The sequence below is a fragment of the Protopterus annectens genome, chromosome 2.part0 (assembly GCF_019279795.1).
Source record: "Protopterus annectens isolate FY-2018-M chromosome 2.part0, PAN1.0, whole genome shotgun sequence".
In the NCBI taxonomy this organism is placed as follows: domain Eukaryota; kingdom Metazoa; phylum Chordata; order Ceratodontiformes; family Protopteridae; genus Protopterus; species Protopterus annectens.
In genome coordinates, this window is record NC_056728.1 from 1,241,469,726 (window position 1) to 1,241,493,326 (window position 23,601).

At 35.3% G+C, this 23,601-nt stretch overlaps 1 protein-coding gene across 1 annotated transcript in view; it reads right to left on the minus strand.

The window, feature by feature from the left end:
- TXK (TXK tyrosine kinase) overlaps positions 1-23,601 on the minus strand; it is a 693,943-nt gene that overhangs the window by 46,825 nt on the left and 623,517 nt on the right. Inside the window, exons 12-13 of the mRNA XM_044061415.1 lie at positions 14,781-14,845; positions 2,189-2,307 (exon numbers count right to left, since the gene is read on the minus strand). Of these exons, the coding sequence (XP_043917350.1) occupies positions 2,189-2,307; positions 14,781-14,845 (184 nt within the window). The remainder of the gene's footprint in view (positions 1-2,188; positions 2,308-14,780; positions 14,846-23,601) is intronic.

The following is a 23,601-nucleotide window of genomic DNA, read 5'->3' on the forward strand; positions in this document are numbered from 1 at the left end:
TGGGTTTTTCATGGCAGCTAAGGCAAATAGAGGTCTTTGCAACTGGAAACTTTCCTGATTTCTTAAAAATAAGTAGGATTTCTAACAAAAAGCGTATTTCTCTGTGGAGGTTAGTACCTGTCATTCATTACTTTAAAGATAAGATTACTGAGTAAGAAACTACACCTAACTTCTACTGACATCCACTTAATGTTCTGCAAGGTAACGCTGACAACTATGTACTAGATATATATATATATATATATATATATATATATATATATATATATATATATATATATATATACATATGTATGTATATATATATATATATATATATATATATATATATATATATATATATACATATGTGTGTGTGTGTGTGTGTGTGTGTGTGTATGTATATATATATATATATATATATATATATATATATATACACACACACACACACACACACACACACACACACACACACACACACACACACACATGCATATGGGTCTACTTCGGAATCTCAAAAGCTCACATTCTCGAAATTCAAACTACTGAGTCCAAAATCTCGAAAGTTCAAAATATTGAAAACTCAAAATACTGAATCTCATAATATCGAAAAAACACCAACACTTACTATATTCCAGCACAACTATATACAGAAACATATTACTCTTCTCCAGCTATAAGCAGGGGGGCAATTCCACCTGCACTCCCCACACCCCCTGCTACTTAAATATGTCAACTCCGAGATTGCACTCCACAGAAAAAAATGGCAAACATATAATTACATGCTTCATGACTGCCTGTTGTAACCTGAGTCATGTCCCCTTTTAATCTGCTATACAACAACATAACTCATCTTAATGTATTGAAGTGTGATCTCGGAGTTGCCCTCCTGCTTATAGTTGGAGTAGACTAATATGGTTTGTCTTTTAGTTGTTTCTGTATCTACTTGTGCTGTATTTTTTTCGATATTATGAGATGCAGTATTTTGAGTTTTCAATATTTTGAACTTTCGAGATTTTGGACTCAGCATTTTGAATTTTGAGATTTTGAGTTTTCAAGATTCTGAAGTGGACCTATACATATATATATATATATATATATATATATATACATACATACATACACACACACACACACACACACACACACACACACACACACACACACTTGAACATGGTCCACTTCCAAACAGCTAAATGGAGAGATGAAATCAGCAGGCAAAGTAGAGTAGTACTTCTGGAATTTATTTTATCCTCAAGTCTGGTTGAGTACAGTTATATGGTGCACCCTGTTTTCACAAATTTTCACCAAGATGATATTAATACACTGTATGGATGGTAGTTTATGTAGCATATATCATGAAGAACAGTAAGTAAAACATATAAAAAAGCCAGTTGGGTGCATAGGTCCCAGGATACAAATCTGCCTGAGGGTCTGCTTGGGTTTTCTGTGTCATAAAGATTTCTGACAACTAGACAACAGTTTGTACTGCTATCACCAAGGTGTACAAAAGTCTGAGGGCAATCCTTGAATTGCTCAGTATTTTTTCTTGAAGAAGTTAGGAGAAGGTCTGTCTTTATATTAACAGGAATGAAGGATAAATCAGAGGCAAATATGTCATGACTGCTCTCACAAGGAATCATCTAGAAACTAACAAGTCACTTTTCTATTTAGATTAGGATGGTAGTTCAGACTAGTTAGGGAAGACTAATATGAATTCTTGGCATAGAGACTAATCATTCTAGTCACTGGAAATGTTGGCCCATAGCAGATGTGATTATAGATGTAGTTATAAAAGTTAAGTTCTGCTTTATTATAATGACAAATATTTAAGCTGTTATGTATGTAGAACTTGGGTCACTCAAAAGAGAAAGAAAATGAGCCAAATCATTATTATATAATATGCAAAAACAACTGGGATAAGTGCATAAGCAATGCCAACAACAGGTAATGACAGTGAAGCTTTTGAAAGAGCAGCAGGTCAAGTCATAAGCTGGGCATCAAAACTTAAGAACCTGTGAAAAACTGTGCCTAACGTGTCAACGTGTCTGTTATGTAAGTAGGTCCATGTTTATTCAAATACGATAAAACATTAGCTGCAGAAATAATCATTTAGCATTTCAGTAAAATGACAAATGCACATAAGTACCAGACTGGCAATGCTAATAGACATAATAAAAGATACAGCTACTAAGTAGCAACTCACCAAAAGACCAAACATCAGACTTGCTGCTGTACTTATTATAATGGAATACCTCAGGAGGTGACCATTTCACAGGAAATTTGGCCCCGGAGGAACTAGTGTACTGGTCATCAAGTACATACCTGTAACGGAAAACACACACACATAGGTTTGTGTTAGGCTAATGACCACCATGGAATGACAAACAAATCAAAGCTGCTAGACTACAATAGCCTTTTCTTGCGCTGTTTTAATAAAAAGATGTCACATGTCAACAATGCATGGAATGGCGCAAAATTGTCATAGGTCCTTTCTCGTTGTAGATTCTGCTCAGAGAATAGGTGTGGAAGCCATAATATTTATACACACACACACATATTCTCATGCCTGCATATGTAAATATGGATATATGGAGGTCTAGTATGTGATGTTTGAAATATCTTGTACTGTATGTTTAGGGAATGAGTTTCAGGATACCTGGCAAAGTTGTGAATCACAAAGTGAGTTCCATAATCTTGCAGTACATGATAGTTTATGTAGCACACAAACCAGACCCAAATTTGTTCCTTTTTTCTATTTCTCTTCCATTTTTCTTTATTTTAGTCTAGTGTTTCCGCATTGACTTCACTGGGATATATTAATTATCTAAAATTTACTAAACAGGGCTTTAAGTAGTTTCCGTAAAAGTCATTCTCCTGTTTTTGCTCATTTACATAAAATAAATGTTAATGTTATTTTTAAATGACAGTTCTTCCATTTGATGCATTTTATTAGCTCTACAAAAGGTAAGAAAAAATGTGCAGAGGAATCAAAAGGCAGTGGACTGGATTGATAGAGCAGCACACCAACACGACATATAGCAGCATTAATTCGACATAACTAAAGAGATAGGTACAAAAACACAGATTGCTGTACTTTGGGGATGTATCTAATGGAATAGAGTGACAAAGCAGAAAGTCTCCAAAGACATTCTATGCTATGATCTCATGGCACATTCTACAACATCTGTGAGCAGACAAATAAGAAAAACAGCAGGTAGCATAAGCTGTCGCCTCTGCTGCCAAGCATCCAGTGCTTGCACCAAAGGAAAAATAGTGCAGGAGGTAGTAAGGAGTGGTGGATTAATGTCCAGTAAGCTGGACACTTTACTGTTTCATTAAAAATGGTGGAAGGAGCACTACAAGAAAGTAAGAAAAGGGGTATAGCAAACTGAAGAACACATAGCACAAACTGTTTAAAGTAAATTGACAGAAACATTTTTCTTTTGGTGAACAAGAGAGCAATGTTTATATATATATGTATACAGAGAGAGAGAGAGAGAGAATAGAGAGAGAGAGAGAGAGAGAGAGAAGAAAAGGAAAATGGGAAAGGAATTATATAGAGATGTAGTGGGTGACGGCATGCAGCAACATCACACAGGCAAACATGAAAAACTATAGACAAACAGGGGTAGATATATGGACATTCAAGGGATCGAAGTAAGAAAGAAACATACACAGGCAAATGAAGGGTAAACAAAAAACTGAGGGTAAGATGGAAAACAACAATTTGCCAACTGTCTACCAGCCTAGGAGGACATTTCTCGGAACCAGTAGATGGTGATCCTGGGTCCAGGCAGATAGAAGTAAATGCCCACAGCCATGCCTGGTGGCTTGATAGTATTGGTCATTTGGTTCGGCAAACGTGAGGCTGGGATGCTGAATGAGGAAAAAGAGGATCATTGTCTGGTCAGCCTTAGCCACCACTATTTGATCAGGTTCTGTTGCAGCTACAATTAGTGACTGATGAAGGTTACTTACTTGGGATAGGTTAGAACCCTTCCCAAAAGATGCACTCCTACCCTGCTCACCAGCCCCAGCCATACCCTCAGTCTATGTGGCAGCAGGCTGAAGCTGACACACCTGCAGCACTGGTAAGGTCCTGGAGACCTGTAAAATGGAGACAAAGTTTAGAAACCTGACATTAGTGATGATATCCCTGGGGTGATACTGCAGATATATGTCAGGAAAGGCTATAGATCTCACTAACCCCACTGCATATGAAGTATCTTGTGGCAGCTGGCAGTATTTTTTTTCATGCTCCACCTGCACTGAAAAACAAAAGGTATAGGCATAAACACATACAGGTGTGGGGAAATATAAATGACAGCGCAACAATATATCTTCACACATGTGCAAGTAAGAAGTCTTAAATTATTTTACCGCTCAAAACAGACCTATAGCAACATGAAAATGTTCAAAGAAGCAATAGGCGGTTAGGTTCCCATATGGTAGAACAGTAGTCTTCACTACAGCTGTTGTCTAGAAATGAACAGAGGTAGCTAGACTAATGCTATTATTTGCAGTTAAGCAGGCATGGGTGCACTAAACATGTGTGCTATGACACAGAAGAATAAAATGATGCCCACTATTGCACATGGTCAGAGCCCTATGCCAGGTCCAGTAAACCAAATAAACAGTGATGTAACACAACAGCTGTCAAGAACAGCACACAAAACAGAAGATCAGAAACATATAACCAACCTCGAATGTTTCAGGATCTCTCAGACCAAACAGACACTGGAAGACACTGCTAAAAGCAGCAAAACATTTTATTTAAATAAACTACTGTCTACCTGTTGTAAACAGCAAAAATATTTATTAACTGTAGTCCTGCACACATCAGATATGGTAAATGCCTACCATATAACTGGGCATCTTTGCCTCACCTCTACTGTAGATCAGAGTGTGTGATATACCTTTAAGAAGCTTTCCAGTGAGTCAGCACATGCAAGCAAGAGTAGAGTACTATTTTGAGTGAGCTGCCAGAGTGTGAGCATGCAAGTATGTAGTCAGTCAGTTAGTTAAATAGTTTGTTTAGATTCAAATGTTTCTGCCATCCATCATGATGTATTTGTATACAATAAACTATTTGGAAAAAAGCAAACAACTTGGAATTCTCTTCCTGCTAATCTTACATCTGAACTCTCTCTACCTCAATTCAAGAAAAGTCTGATTCAGTACTTTAAAAAAACGATGGCTATGTCCTTGTCCTAATCCAGGCTAACTCTAACCATCACTCATGTGCACATGGAGGACTTCTGCCTACACTTTGTTGTTTTTTAATAAACAAATCCTATGATCTCCTTGGATCTACTACCAGGTTAACCTGCTAGGCATTCAATACCCTATCATTCTTAAAAACACTGTCTAGAATTTTCCATCTGAGTAAAAATGTAATAATTTATTTGTGTATCTGTTTTTGTGTTTGTTTACATCTGTGTAAAAATCCTTTTATTCGTGTTTTATTTTGTGTCTTAAACTGTAAAAATGTAACAGTTTTTTGAATGTCTTTTTGGAGCTTTTCTCCCTGGGCCTCCGCTGAAAATGGACATGTATCTAGTTGGACTATCCCGGTAAACAAATGTAAAATAAATAAATATTTAAACAAACATCCAAGCCTCAACGTCTTTTTAATGCACATAAGAGTGACATGGTGTCAGAATGGGATCCAGAGTTACAGCCATGGGGCAACTGGGTAAAATTGGAGGAATATACAAGAGTGGATCATCCAAACTCCTCAAATGACTCACAAAACAGGTAAAAAATGAGTTCCAGGTACTAAAACTTGCTTAAAAGATTTTTTGTTACAACTATAAAACAAAGCACTCAGAACTCTCAAAATGACTTTCTTATAATACAAAATGTCCGAAACTGCGATATATTCATAAAAATATTTGAAATAATTATGAAAACATTTGAAACAATATCTGAATCACATAAAATGTACAAAAATAGAAAATGACCGTATTTTTTGCTTTGTGCTACTTTTTCATATTAACTAAAGCTATTCAAGTATCTGATGTGTGCAAAGTGTTTGCAAGTGTGTGCAGTATTACAATGCAGTTATTTTGCAAAGTACAGCTGTTTTAAAGAATATTTCGCAGAGTATAAGATTTCAAAGTTTATTGTGCATTTGAATATTATTACAAGTACCTGGTGTGTGTGATTGTTCGTACATAATTAAAATGGCCATTTTGCATTGTGTTTTACTATAATCTGTGGACATGGCAGAAAGATTTTGCAGACCTGCACCACTTGTGTTTGATAACAATATGCAGAAAATTGGAGAGTGTTTGAGCAGGAATATGATATTTTCATACAGGCTGCTTTTTTCTGACAAAGACATAATTAACTGGTTTAGAGGCCATTGAAAGACAGCATTCATTTGTGTATGCACCTGCTGTGTTTGCAGGGGAGGGGGAAGACCACCATACCGTGGTACTGGCTGAAACAAGGGAAGTCCCTGAATGCTTAAAACACAACTTTAGAGAAATGTTTAACCCCCAAACGAATATTGCAATGGGAAGGCACTTATTTTACACAAAGGATCAAAAGCCTGGTGAAACATTTGCAGCATATATAACTGACTGAGAAATAAGGCTAAAACATGCAGATTTGGTGATTTATGTAATGTGTTGATAAAGAACAGGCTTGCGTTTGGTATTAATAATGACACAGTGAGAAAGATTTTGCTTCCAGACAATGATTCAACATTGAATAAGGCCATTGAGATTTTTCAGATATACAGAAAAGCACACAAGTATGCTTACAAATGAGAATAGCTGCGGAAGGAGCAGTGACAAAGCTCATGCTGATAGTATGCAGCATGTGGTGAAAAGAAACAGGCCCAAGCACATGGCAACTACTGCAGGTTCTGTAACAGTACCTGGGAAACACTGAGTATTTCCAGGAAATTCCACACATGCTCAGTGAAGCATAAGGGTGAGTCAGTAAAGTCAAAACATGTGCCCTCACCCATCATTATAGTTAACTGTCATAAGTGTGATGGTAATCACGAACCCAAAAGAGAAAAGTGCTTACCTTTTTGGTCAGTAGTGTCATTCTTACAATAAATGGAATCATTTAAAAAAAATTTAAATCAGATAAGGCTCATTCTTTTATTAAAAGAGGGCATTCCAAGAGGCAAGTTGATCAATTAGAAAGCTGTGACCCTACTTTTTATGTTGATGACGTGTTTGTGCTTGGTGAAACAGTAATTGCAGTAGACATGTGGGCAAATAATAAGATCTTTTGCACTGTTTGGATTAATTGGAGTCCCGTAGAGCTCAAAGTAGATACTGGCTCAAAGTGCAATGTTATATCAGCAGAAACATTTGCTAAAGTAAAAGCTGCAGAACAACTTGATTTGATAAAGTGTGGAAGCTTGTTGCTTATGGTGGTAAAGAGATTCAGACAGAAGGCTCAGTAGTGCTTTCATGTTATTCTGCTAGGAACAGCTGCAACTTGCAATTTTTCATAGCCAAGAGACACAGGCAGTCATTATTAGGCTTCAGAGACAGTCTAAAAGTGGGACTGCTTTCACTTAATAACAAGTTCACAATGTAAGCTAGCATGACAACAACTCAAATTTCGCCCAAACTATTTTTTTTTTGAGTATGCTGATATTTTTGCAGACAAACAAGGCAAACTAGCAACTGTGTACTCTAAGAAACTAGATCCAGAGTTTAGCCCAGTTAACAGATCAGCATGGAAAGTTTCAGTAGCTATGCAGAGCAGAGTCAAAGCCAAACTATTATTCTTCCCACTGTCTCTCAACGTCTCACTTCTCAGCCTGTCATTCTCTAATCATATACACCTTTAACTTTGACTACTCAAATTCAAATCATAACCTAAGACAAATTCCTTCAGCCCCCACATTTCTCTGAGTAACCCATCTATCATATCTATCCCGCTCTCCTTCCCATAAAACTTCCAACATTCTTACCCATTATACCACCAATCACACAAACCCCTACACCCCCTCATACAACCACTACTCTCCCCACTCTCTGTCAGTTCTTTTCTCACTTGTGCTTTCACACACACCCAATCCTGTCCTAACACAATCATTCCTACAGTTCTTCTCTTTCTTTCAATCTATTTGCTTACATCTTAAATTGTTACTCACACTTATTTCTATTTTATTGCTAGCACACTTCATATCCTTTCATCTCCAATCTTCATAAATGACCTACCATCCTCTGGCTCATCAAATCAGCTGCAAAACATCATTCTTTGTCATGTCACTCCAGTCACTAATTTGTTCAACACATCAATTATTCACTTACTTAGGAAAAAAAAATCTTTGCCAAACCCCATAATCCATAAAGTGAGAATTAAACCTTAAACTAAAGGAGCATGTGTCTCTTTCCCTACCTCCACTACTGCCAGACTAAAAAACTATGAAGTGATGTGCATCTAAACCCAAGCCCACTATACCTATCTCAAAACCCTCCTATAACCACCAAACCTCTTATGACCCTGAATTTTTTAGACAAAACAAAGCCAACAGACATATATCTCTACAAGGGGAACGTAAGTAGTATTCAAAACAAGCTACCAAAATTCCATGCTTGGATAGCCCATCACTTTCCTGATATCAAAGTAAACTGAAACAACAAATAAAGAATGAGGAGATCTTACCACCAGCTATAATATACTCAGACTGGACAGAAAAAAAAGAAAAAAGTAGGTGGCGTGGCCATAAAACATGCTTCATCTCTCTCAATAGCCTTTAACATTCCTGCATTCAAAAATGCAGAGATTCTCACTTCTTTACTAAGCAGTAAAAACATCAGGAGTCTATGTATAAGAGGAATATATATATACCCAAGGCAACAACACTGACGTTGCTAAAGAATTCTTTTCCTGGGCCTCAACAAAGGGACCTCATTGAACAATTATCTGATTCCATCCAGTTGAGCTTGTAAGTTTGTACTTTAACTTCATATGGGCAGAGCCTAAGATTTTGATACAATCAAATTATGTCCTCAAATTTCAAACAAATGTTCATATCTCTAGAACCTTAGGAGTTTCTAAAGAACTGTAAATGGCAAACTCTTCAGCACAAACACTAATAATATTATTTAGGTTCTACGTCTTAAAATGGATTTTATGAATCACATTAAACACAATAAGTATTAAGTTTGTAATATTTTGTAAACAACTTAAAATGACTCAGCAACCACTCAACTTACACACATACTATCAGCAGCATTTTGTTCATCCTGCGGAGAGCTTTCATATGAGCCTAAGTAGTTCTGTCTGTACTATTTGGTTAAGATATTTTGAAAAACATGAAAATTATGACAATATAAATAAATATTATATGAACAATTAATATAGCTTTACCTGACATTGCATAAGCTTTAAAATGAAATTTCTAATGTCTTGCATGTAGCATGATTTTAGAGCTATTATTGCAAATATGAACAATATTTGGTGCCTAGAGGTGTCTGTAGGATGTAACTGCAGAAACACCTGGAGACGTCACTCAGTTTAAATGAGTTATATTAGGTGACTTAAACTTCAATTGGAAAACAATAAACAATGACATTTCTAGCAATACCATAAACTTGAATGGCATCACTTGACTCATTTCCTGTACTATATAGTGTAAGATTTTGTTTGTGAAATGACAACATCTTTTTTTTAACTCCACAAAACTATTCACTACTGCATTCCTATTGCTATTTCCTTCTGCTTTTGAATATTTTTCTGTTATGTGAACACAATTGTTAAAAACTACAAATTATTCTTTTCTCCTGCTTATTGACTATATTTTTGCTATGTAGTATAGCTTTGTATTTTCTTCTAATAGCTAGTATTTTTAGTATTTGTTGTGTATTATGTAATTTTTAAAGTATTTTATTTTTGTAGAGCTGTTTCCCCAAGCTTCTGATTTAAAGTGTCTTTCTGCCCATTCGGACCTTTCTGAAAAGCCAGTGCAAATAAATAAATAAATAAAGACTAATCAAATTAGTGCACATTTTCACTTGTTTAACATGGTAAGGAGGTAATCCTTAAGATTTTGAAAGCTAGACTCCAGTAATACATAAACTGTGAAGTGCCAGATGTCCACACTCACTTCAGAAGAGGTATGCCACTATAGATCAAATTGCCAACATCACTCAAGATAACAACGAAAGTAAAGGAACTCCAGAAAAATATTTACGTCTGCATTATTGACAAGTCTAAGGCGTTATTATTATGGACCCTAATTAACTGTGGTATCTTCTTTGAGAAATAGGGATACCAGGTCATCTTATTCGCCTCCGAAGTAATCTCTACATCAACCAAGAAATTAGAACTGAATCTGAAATAACTGATTAGTTTAAGGCTGGGAACGTGTGTGACAAGGCTGTATATTGTCACCCACCTTATTTAATTTACATGTCAAATATGCCACACAAAGTGCTAGGTTAGATGAATCAGATGCTGGAATCAGAACTGGTAGAGGAAATATTAACAACCTCAGACATACAGCAGATAATAGCACTCTGATGGCTGAAAGCATAAAGGTGTAGAAGAGCCAGTTTATGAAGGTGAAAGTGGAAAGCATAAAAGCTGGCTTATGACTCAGCATTTAAAAAAATAAGATTATGTCATTTAGCCCTGTCACTGTATTTTCAAAGAGCTGGTATGAACAGAGGTTGACAGCAGCCATGAACTGAAAAAACATTTACTTCTTGGGAGAAAAGTTAAGGTAAATGTGGATAAGATATTAAAAGTAAAGACATCACATTTTATACACACACACACACACACCCACATATATATATATATATATATATATATATATATATATATATATATATATATATATATAATTTATTTATTTATACACACACGCACACACACACACACACACGCACACACACACACACACACACACACACACAGGGATATATATTCAGTGCCATGATGTTCCCAGTAATAACACATAACTGTGAGAGTTAAGCTACATATAAGATTGTGCACTGGAAAATCAATTCTTTTGAACTGTGATTTCAGAGAAAACTTCTGAGAATTCCATGGAATTCATTCAATAATAAAGAAACCAATCCCAGATTGGAATTTAAAACTAAAACATTGTCTTTGGCCACTTATTGCAGTGACAGAGAGAATTCACTGGAGGATGCAATAATGCAGGGAAAGACTGAAGGCAAAACAAGAAGATGGAAGACTATGATGAATAGACAGTACTGCTGAAGTACTGAATATAAATTTACAGCAACTTAAATTAGCTGTGGTGGACAGAAGGTTCTGTTATATTAAAGTCATTAAGGTTGTTAAGAATCACACTCAAATATATCACCAAGCAACAGCGACAACAAGATATTCTTGCAGATTTGGGCCAAGTTCCAGGATGGGGGCTGAAGCCTGGAGAGAACAGTAAAAGCAAACCTTACTGGCAGAATGAGACGTTATTGAAAAATAGTCAGGAGTATTTTAATTTGGGTAAGTCATCTGGAGTCCATGTTCAATGGACCACCAATATCACGCTGTTATAATACATATTTGACTTGTGGAATTTTGTAATTCAACATTTGTGGTACCTGTTTTATATACATTTTTGGAAACCTGGATGTTACATTTTTTTTTACTTTATTTTGGTGTCAATACATGCTTGCACATGCTTTGTGGACTATTTGGTTTGATTACTGTAAACTACAGGTAAATTCATTTGATTCCTTTTGAAATGAGCAGCATTCTTGGATCTGTCTTAAATTCTGCTGCTGCAGAAATATGACTTTCCCAGATTACACCATATAGATTATACTTCAAATTTCTCCTGACTCCAAAACAAGACAGTTTAGCAGGGGTCTGGGATATATCTACTCTTACATCATGATGATCTCTTAAAAAGACAACCCACAATGAAATATAAGTGATTTTAACTGAATTAATCCTGAAGAGCAAGAAACTAATTAACACCTTTGTTTCCTGAGATATTCTAAGCGAAGAAACCACTTGCTTCCTCAGAGTTTTTCTCTGAAATCCTATACTGAAAACATACTTCATTAGATTTTTAATATCTGATAAATGGTATGAGTAGCAAAAAATGTAAAATATATTCCTTTGGTAATTGTTAGTATGGTGTTAGTTTCAAAGATTTGTCTATAGATGTTGATTTTGTTCCTGCAGATTTATGAAAGAAAAAATGTATTGTGTTTGCCAAAAGTACATGGTTAAACAAAAAATTATAACCCGGTAAGTATGCCAGGCAGATCCAATTTATCACTGAGGGGAATTGTTCACCCATTCAAGAGTTTTCCAATAATGTATGATAAGAGGGGATAGCATAGTATTGCCAAATCTGTGCAAATTATGCATATAATAATTTCACAATATTTCAAAACAACATTAATCAACAAAACCATTTGTGTTAGATGATGTGTAGGAGTGATAACACTGTGTCTTAATGTTTTGTATAAGATGACACCATTTGTTCACCTGTAGGTCACACAGCTATTATGAAATTACTGCAGTTATGAAAATATAGGTAATAGTCATAACTAAACATGTTTTGCTGTCATTTTGTACTAACACCCACTTCTTGGATACACAACCCTTCAACATGTAAGTATCACACAGTATTTTTGCATTATTAATGTAAACATGTAAATGCCTAATTTTTTCATTACTTTTTGTAAATACTCTTAATAACTCCAGCTCTGCACATCCCATGGTGACCATTTCACTCTTATGCTTATCAAATCATGTCAGCTTGTAGATGCCACCTTGCTGCCTCAGTTTTACATATGTACCTTTATCAGGACTTCAGAAAAGATGAGTATATTCTTAACACAGGAACTCTGCTTTCCTTGATTATACTTGTAAGAAACAATGAATTAAAAAAAAAAAAAAAAAAAAAAAATATATATATATATATATATATATATATATATATATATAGATAGATATACACACGTGTGTGTGTGTGTGTGTGTGTGTGTGTGTGTGTGTGTATGTGTGTGTGTGTGTGTGTGTGTGTGTGCATGTGTGTGTGTATGTGTGTATTTAATCTGCTGCTACCTTACAAATTCAGAATTAATTTGTCTTGTTGGGATGGTATTTGAAGCTTTCAAAGAGGATGCCCTTTGTCCCTTCAGCACTGCTTAAAGTCCTTTATTGATCAATATCAGGAAGATGAGGATAGAAGCAAAGGCCCTCACAAATAGTGTCTGTTCCTTGAAATGTTATCTTCAAAAGTGGAAAAAGTTTTCATTTTGAGAAAAGGAGCAAGCTATGTCCTCTCTCTTTCATGCACAGTAGTCATACAGGTGGACTGATGAAATGTTTCACCCAAAGCTAAGTTGTTCAGTTCTTTTATCAATGTGCACCTTCAGTAACGTCTATGTTTATGCAGTTTATCATAGATCTTTTTTTTTAACTCATCACTGAAGTGTTTTCTAAAGGTGTAATGCATCTCAGATATCCAAGAAGAACAATTTCCTATTGGGATCTGAACTTCATATTACCAAAAAAAAAAAATTACTTTGATCTTCTGTAACCATCATATTCAACAGATGTGTAATTTGTACTGAAAGCCTTTTTGTGGTGGCGGTTATTTATCATGGGTAGATTTCAGATCTTTGGACGTTCATGTGTTAAACTTGTAGTTACTATTCATCTAATGCCATAACTTTGCAAGGTGAACATATTACTTGTGTGTCACTATTTATTTTTTATAGATCATCTTTGAGAACTTCAGTATCTTTTACCAAAGGAATTATCTTGCCCAGCTCTCAGTCATGAGCATGTTTGGTTATCCAGAGCTTATTTCAAACTTACACATCTGGATATTGCTCCAAAAGTTCCAGTATTCTGAACTCTGTGATATACCACTGGTAAATCCCGTCATGACAGGCAAATATCACCACTCCTTCAATTGTTAGCTTAACCAGCAACCAGTACTCATGAACTATGGCTTACCTGTGCAAGGAAAATTAATACAAACAGAAGAAATCTGCTTGAATGTCTTCATTTCCAGCAGGGATTCATTTTGTTTATTGCTACAGTGGCCCTTTTATTGAAGATGAACCATTATAGTAAGTATGTAGACATAGCACTACTTTTCTCCGTTCTTTGTCTTGATGGGGCTTGAAAATATGCTTTTATTCTTTTATTTGATATATGTGGGATGTGCTGTCTGTCATGCATATCAAATAACTTTCATGCAAAAAATGGTTTTAAATAGTTAATATATAAAAAATATAACGCAGTTGTACAGATGTTGGCAGTACAGTACAAATGCAATAAATATGTAATAGGTGAGACAACATAGCAGATCATTAGTAACAAATAACATGAAAATGACAAATCAGAAATGTATGCTTCTGACTAGTGTTTCCTGCTTCAGAAGTTGCAGTCTGCTCCAGAAATTAAGAATGTGGTTTCAGTAGTAAATAAGCTGTCCACCAAACGCAGCATTAACTGTAAATTGTGCCTTAACTTGTACATATTTGCATGTTAGATTTGTGATATAGAGTGAAGAAGTGCAGATAAAGGACTATGTTTCCTTCATATTGATGTTGTCTAGGTTTAATGCTTTGGATAGCAGTATTTAAAGGACATTGCATCCTTTATGCCGCCCTACATATCTGTATTTTTCTCAGATATCACATATGAACTATGAAGCCATTAGTAATATATCCAATCTGGAGATTAAAGGCTAAACAATAAACTTTTGTCATAATCAAAAACATGAGTGTGCAATTCAGCCTGGTGTTTTCAGGAGGCACACGTGTATTTCCATTTCTGATTCTTTTCCTGTGTTTTGCAGTGCTTACCTTGCCATTCCAAAGTCTGATACTTTGACAACATGTTTTTCATTGACTAAGCAGTTTCTTGCAGCCTGTAAGGGGGAAAATGAAGAAGAGCTAATGATATCTTCTCCTATAACGGTCTTTCATTTGCCATTTTAGTATAAAATAATGACATGATCCACCATAACTGTATTTAATTTACCATATTAGCACAAAATTGCATTTTTCTCTATACTGTATGGTTCTGTGAACAAAGTAAGGCATTTTCTGTTTTAATGACTCACAATGGCTAATGAAATATTAAAGGGCTTACCTTATAATAAAGCAAAATAGAAATTCCACACCCTACAAATGAAAATCCACCAGCACATTTACAAAACACAGAACAATTTGACAATTGTACAAACTAATATCACTTCAGCTACCAATTCATATCAATATTTTTGAGAAGCTATGTTCCTATAACTCTCAGACACAAGTATTCAAGTGGTCCAGAACTTAAATTTGTTGTAACTTCCAGGCGTCTTCTTGTGAATTTAATATAGTATGTAGCTTACTACATGTTGCATATAGGAGATATAAAGCCTGCTTTTGCACTCTCCTGTAGTTAATTGCAATAGTAAAAACACAGACGGTAACCCTGCTCACTGTGTAATATACAAGTTAAGTGTGCTGTAGCTGAATTGAATTCTCTAGAATTCATTTTGGTTTTCATAACTTTTTAAGATCTTAACTAAGTCACACAAGTGACAACTGTCCCAAGGATAACTTACCTGAAAGGGGAGATTTATGTTAAATTGTCTTTATCATGTCAGCAAAACAGGTAAAAATAAAAGAAAGGACCGGGTCCGTGACAAAACTGAATGGTTATTCACCCCATCTAGTTTACTAATACTTTCCTCAGAGTCCATTTAGTTGAACTGCAGTGCTTCCTTTCTTTTCCTGAGTAAATTTACATTTTCAGCTGACTATCTGATGAAAAAGTAAAGGAATTGCTGAAGAATGTGACAGGAACAAGCCCACTAGAGGTTTACACATACTAGTAGCTCAAGATACACCTGTACAATGCCGCTTCCTCAAAAAAAGCAAGTGCTCTAACTTCCATCATCTCAATCTCCCATTCCTTCATACCCATCCCAACACCCAGTCCTACAAACTACAAAGTCCTAACAGAGCCTAAACCACAAACTTAAAACTACCACCTACTTCTCAGCCTAACTTCTCGAACCCTAACCCACAACCTCCACTCTCTCTCTCCCTACACCTTCCCCAGTTGCTCTCCATACCTAAAACTCCCACCCCCTCACTAAAGCTAGATTCTCATGATCACTCCCTAACCTTAAAACTCCCTTCCCACTCTTTAAATCTGAAACTCCAACTCCCCTAAACCTGAATTCCTTCATAGTTCCTTTCTATGCCTGTCTTGTAATCTTTCATATTCTACTTAAAAGCTAATTTTTTAATCAATCCAGCCTTTGCCTGTATCTAAACTTTGTTTGCTTTCTCTCTCTCCTATCTTACTTAAATAAATCTAGTTTTATTATTATGGTGCTTGGCAATTATGTATCTAAATAAATATGAACTTGAATTTAAACATTTGCTTTGAGCTGGTCTTTTCATTGCTATGAGCAGACCAATATATTTTACACAGTTTACTTAAAAGTTGTTAAAATAAAAATTCAGTTAATTGAACCTTTATTGAATCAAGCCATTTTATGGACAACTGGCTTGCAGTTTAAAATGTATTACCATATTATAATCTATTGTGTGCCCTCAGATTATTAACATTTGGGGTGGTATTCATAGTCGCAGTCATTACAAGAACACATTAAGGCTATCTGGGTTGTCTATGAATGAGAACACTAAAGCTGTGATTCATAAAGGTCATTTATTTTAAAATGCAATGGCTGCAAATGAGCATAAGTAAATGAAACCATAATGAGATGCAAATGAGAAATGATGTAAAACAGTGTATGATAATGAAGCCTTCCCCACCTACTTGTGATTCATAGTAATTTTTTTTGAGTTTTTCAATGCCATCCACAGATTCTTTACAAAGGGTAGATTCACTCTTTTCCATTTACTTTGCAATCCACAATAATGCTGTTGCGTGCTGCTAGTCTTGCTATTTCTAGGAGTGAGCTGCTTCTTTTGGTTGAGCCAAAGCCACTTGCACCCAGCTGTGCTTGCTATCCTAGCTGTCAGGAGATATGTGATAGGTTCAGAGTGGGCATGGATATTTTGAGTGTCTTAGTGTGTATGTATGGCCCTCACAGGGGCACTGGGGGGATACATGGACTCCTTGTGGATACAAAGGTATGTATAGCCCTCACTATACTTGCAAAGGAGACCTTCCAGAGGCAGATAGGGACATATTGAGAATCTCACAGGCTTCTGCCTTGACGGTACTCTGGTGGTTCCAGTATGTACTCTGGGCACATATGAGTCAGTACATCTACTTCCCAGTGGCATCTCAGGACTGAGACCAGAGTACTTGTACCTTTTATGGGGTGGCATATTTCCCCTGAGGTACTTGGTGTGATACAGTGCACCCATGTTGCAATTAGGGCTTCATTGGTCCATGGGGGAGCAGTACCACAATATGAAGGGCTACCATTCTATCAGTTGTCAAGTAGTGTGTGATGCATGAGGGTGCATCAACTGCATCACCGTCTTCACCCAGCATCCTGGCAGTTCACATGATTCCTATATATGGCACATTAACTCACTCCACTGCCTTTTCCAGCATGATAGGATGGTAGTGGTCGTCTTGCTTGTAAGTGGAATAATATTTTTTTCTTTTTCATTTAAGTAGTTATTTATAGGAAATGGACTGCAGAATACTAAAGCTCTCTTTCTCTGTTTTGTCTCCCCCATTTGTTTTTTTTTTCCTTTTGGTATTATTTTGCATATCCAGTGGAGGCATGGCTCATGACACCAGTGACAGACCCATGTAAAGCTGCAGAAGACAACTTTGCTACAGCCTCATTCCACACCCATATTGTCATTAAAAGGGTCTTTGGTCTCTTGATGAGTCATTCTAGGTGCCTAGATGAGTCTGGGGGTGCCGGTCAGTATGACCTAGCTACTGCATGTAGATGTTTGTGGAATGTTACATTCTGAATAACATGATCATGCACCCATCTGGTGGTGAAGTGACGCATGCTGTCACTGCAGCTCTGAAATCCAGACCTATGATGACTAATGATGACCACCTAGTAGCAGAAGTAAGGGAACTCATGTGGCAGACTCATGCATGGCATCACATTGTGCAGGTAAAGAGGCAGTGTCTAGTCCGGAGTTATAGACCATGATATCTAGGTGTTCCCTTAACTGTAAAAACACGTTGAGTATAACTGATGCATGCACTGATACCTGTGAGCTATGCTGTGGAGTGCATGGTTTACTGTCTCCATTCATCTAGCATTCATTTTCATTTTAAAATCATAATGTTTTATTTCAGAACAGGCACTCATATTATTGCTGGTAAAAGCCATGCCTTAGTAGTCACGTACTCCCCTTTACTGATGTTGTATGGCATCAAATAAGGAAAAATCATATTTTTAACTGTTTTGCACAATACATTCTACTAAGATGATGTACCTAAATATGCATGTACTGAATGACCTTAAGTGGTACAAGCAGGAAAAAATGTTACTTCAGTATTTAACGTGAGTTCATACTTTGCAATTCAATAAAAACATATCATATTGTTGTTTATATTATGCAATGTTTCCTCAGTTTGAAATGTATTGTTTGTTGAAGTACTGCACATAGGATTATTTAATTTTGTCATACACAAGTATTGTGGCCTTAGACACAAGAAACATAATCATTCATGCAGTGGTGAGAGTGACGTGGCATCCGTATTTGTTTAAATATTAGGATAGTCATTTAATATTAAATTTTTTATTTGTGTTGTCTGAATACTTTTGTATTACTACTTTTAAGTTGCATACAATTGCCAGTTGTAACAATAGTAATGCATATATCATTAATGATGTTAATCACTGCAATCTTATGACATACAGCTTTCTTTCCACAGTTCCAAGTGGTTTTAAGCAGCACTATTACAGGAAGTTACATACAGTTGAAAAGTGTCATATGCCTTTTTTTTATCTTGTTTAATAAGTTATTCCCAGTCAATTTTGTTAAAACTTTTCTTAATAAGTTATTCCCAGTCTTCACCCTCATGACCAAACCACGCCAACTGTGGGTAAAGCCAGCATTACCCACATCCAGCCATGGGTTATTGCTATAGTAGCATACATTACTGTATACTGAGGAAGGAGGTGTGGGCAACCTTACCAAGCACACTGCCTTCACTGTCATTCTGTGCAGATGTGGAAGGTTCACCTGTTAATAGTAATTGTCATGTTGAAAGACAAGAAATGCATGACAAAGCACCTCAAACACCAACGGACTCTTCAGCTATTCAGCTCTTTAATTAAAATTGATAAAGGATGGAGAAACCACAGTACCACACTATAAAGTTAAGCGCTTTTCATCTGGTTCTATGACCAGACTTCTTCAGACAAAAACAGCAAGCACAAAAGCAGTTTATATATATACATATATATATATATATATATATATATATATATATATATATATATATATGTATACTACTTTGCACTTCCCTCCACCCCCTAATTAAACAATTAGTTAATTAAAGCACCAAATACAGTCCCTAACTTCTACACTTCATTCATTTAAAACAACTAGTAACAACATTAAAATTAAATGAATACACTCACTAAGAATGTAGTCAACAGTTGGTGTACCACAAATTCAAGCATAAAATTACTTACATGTATAATTTTCATACATAATTTCAATAATCCAAACACTCCAAAATACCTAAATCAATTTTTGATACATTAGATATATTTTAAATATATACGCAAATCACCTTATGCCTAGTGTTGTTTACACTGTAGAAATTTAGACCTAACTCCAGAAAGTTGAAAGTATACAATATTACATCCACTACTATTCTACTTAGGACACTGGGTTAGCTATTACCATACAATATACTGCTGAGAACAAGAACAAATAACATATGCAAAGATTACTTATACTAGTTAATTATCTAAATAAACTTTTCAGTTTTAATAAACATTGAATAGAGCAACTATCATTAATGCCAGGAAAATGACAGGCATCGAAACCAATCTGCCATATCAATTCTCTTCTTTCTAATAATGGAGATCTAGGACCACCCCTAACCTCTCCAGCTATATGGTCAATAACTCTAAACCTAAAACTGCATGTGGGGTTAGTTTTAATAAGGGTGGCTAATGCATTTTCCACCTTGCCTTTCTTAATATTGTAAAGATGCTCTTACACTCACTCCCACAGTCTACGATCAGTTTTTCCAATGTAGAATGCGGGACATAAGATGCACTCAGCAAGGTACACCACATAAGTAGTATTACAATTATATTTACCTGACAAAGTCTTATTACTACGATCCCTAATATTAAATGAGTACTCTATACTCATATGTTTACAAAACTTACAGGATTCACATTTACTCATTCCAGGATTCTTAATAACCTTGTGTTGTTTCATTTCTATAAAATTTTTCAAATTCATACCTCTCTTAAAAGTAAAAGAGGATTGTGGACCTAACAAAGAATGCAATTCCAAGTTATTGCTTAACAGGTCCTGGTTTTTCTTAATGATTGAAACAATGTGTCAACTTTCGGGACCATAAGTTAAAATAAATGACAATGGACACCTGTTAGCTTCCCGAATACTATTTAACCTATTATGTAATAAAGGTCTACCTTGTAATAGTGGAAGGTAAAAGCCATTAGTTCTTTTATAAGTCACTTCTTCCATCATTTCATTCACAAGTTCCCTTGGATAGCTTCTAGCTAAAAACATCTCAGCTATCGTATTACATTCTGTTATAAATTTACTTTCAATAGTTACCATCCTTGCCGCTCGGACCAATTGTCCTTTTATTACAGATTTCTTCTGGTGGTAAGGGTGGGAACTACTGAAATACATATCTTTCCTAAAGATCCTAGCTGCTAATCTCTCCTGTAGTGAGTCCTTAAACACTTCAATGTCTAAGTATACTATGGATTCTGTATTAAATGTATATATAAAACTTACAAATGTAGTTGTATGAGTTAGATGTTCCACAAACCCTTCCTCTTCCTCCAGGTTCCCTTTATACAAAATTAGGATATCATCTAGGAAATGTGTGTAGAAAATAATTTTTCCTTATAGATGACTGTAGGAAAAAATGTATTCTCTTTCCCAGAGAGCCATTACTGAATTTGCGAAGCTGCCCCCACATGGGGACCTCATCATCACCCCAATTTTTTGTACATATAGTTAGTCATCAAAAATTAAATAGTTGTTTGTTAAAACAATGTCTAATAGAATGTTCACTAACTTGATCTCTCTTTCAAGAGCTCCTTTCATGTGCAAAAATCGAAGGACAAAATCAATACCTTCATCTTGGGGGATGGATGTATACAAATCCCTAATGTCTATATTTAAAAAGTTGAAACTGCCCTCCAAAACTAATGAGTTTAACTTACTTAAGCATGACCACGAGTCTTTAAATGTTCTTTAATTCTCCTATAAATGAAATAGACTTTAGGAAGTTATATACAGAGAAAAGTAACCAGGTTAAAAATGTAAAGAAGAATGACTGGGCAGCCTTTATTGAATTTTGTAATCTACCCATTAGAACATTTAAACCCGACAAAGGTGGTGGACTAGTTGTTATGGGACATGATTGGTATACCCAAAAGATGGATTCCATGTTGAATACTGACACATATACTAAAGTTAGTTTAAATGAATTCAACACAGCTTATAGGAGAATTAAAGAACATAAATGACTTGTTCAGTGAACAACTCATAGATTTATCTATGTTGAATTATTTAACTATGTCAGCCCCAAGGACTCCATCTTTATTTGGGTTACCGAAAATTCACAAATCCTTATAGGACCCACCTATGAGGCCTTTAGTTGATGCCCGCCAGAGTGTAACTTACCCTTTAGCTAAAGTAATTGATAACATTTTGAAAAAATACCTCATAAGTGAGGAGCAGATATGTAAATACACATCTGTCCAGAGTTGGGTGAGCACCTGTCATCTCTGACAGAGATCACCTGCTCCAGCCACCAGTGCCATCATAGGTACAATAAGCTACATAAGCTTCGGCCTGACCAGCTAGCTGAATGGGGTGACCAGGTAGCAACAAGAAGGACAGAATACTATAGTATTTTATTTTCATTATTTTGGCTGTATTAAAATAGATTTAAAAAATAATAAGGTTTTTCAAAAGTGAAGGCATTTGGTAGAAGAAATATGTGTAACTGCAATTACGTATCTATAATGTTATTATCATAATGCAAAAGAAAGCATAAGCATATCTGTACACAGAACAGCATCTGTATACAAATATATATAGGGTTTATGTGACAATTCTTTGTATAAATACAAAAGTAAATGTATGACTAAAGAAATATATGTAAGTATGCATATATATGTCTGTAAATTATAGATATACATCTGCATGAATACACATACAACTATTTTTTTCATGTATATAAATGTATGTACTTATACACAAATGAAAAGAAGTATTTATACTGGCACATAACTTCATTTACACTATCTATTACCTTATCCAGTAGTTGAAGTACATGCAGATAGTTTTTGTACAGAGAGGATTTTGTTTGGTTTAGGCAAGAAAATATTTATTAGTATAATAATTGTATAATACAGTAATTTCATCCACAATATTAAATGCATATACAAGATGGCTGAACTCAGTCAGGCAGCACACCATAGTCAGAGTGGAGGTTGTAGGAGAGGAATGGAGGCTGCAGTATCACATGAATGACCAGCATAAAGTTTAGTGAGAAATGACCTGTTATATTACTTCTGTATACATTTTAAACCATCCCTTATATGCTCACAGTTATTATTTATTTATTTTATTTTAAACCATCCCTTATATGCTTACAGTTATTATTTATTTATTATGTTTATTTATTTATTTATTTGTTTGTTTGTTTACCAGGAAAGTCCAACTGGGTAACACCGATTTTCAGTGGAGGCCTGGGGAGGAAAGCTCCATTTACTTACATTGTATTATACGAAGTTTCAGTTAAGCACAAAGTAGTTACATTTCTGTTTACATTTCTGTTTACATTTATACGCGAACAGCAGTTACATTTATACATTCTAATATTTTACAGAGGTGGAAGTTACTAAAGAGAAAGCCCATGTGCAACTTAGTGGATTGTACAGGCAGCAGTTATGTATAAACATATTTTTTTCATTTCAATGAGAGGTTGAATGTATTCGGTTTAAGGAGAGTATTTGGAGAATATCCTTAATTAGGCAGAAAACTATTAAAACACACATTATTGTCCTGAAGTGTATGTACTACTTCCATCTGTAAAAGTATTATGCTTTGTTTAATGAAGGTTGAATTGAAAGGAACTGAAAAAAAATCCTTAATCTGCTACATTTTTCTGTGTGTGTACAACTTCTGCTTTTGCTTTACAAAATTCACAGACTGTTATATGAAACTGCAATTTAGAGATGCAAGCCATAACTGTCTAAAGTAGAACCTAGACTGAAAGTGTAGAGAAAGATTCCAGACAACACTTCTCTCACAAAGAGACAAGCTATGCACACATATAAAATGTAACAATTTGAATGAAGTTTCAGTCCTGCTATTTACAACTTGCATTATTTGAAATAGTCTTGCAGTATGATGAAATACAGGTAAATAATAATTGCCTTATGTCTTCTCTAACAAATGAGGAGATTACCTACAATAAAGCCCAATAGAGTAGGAG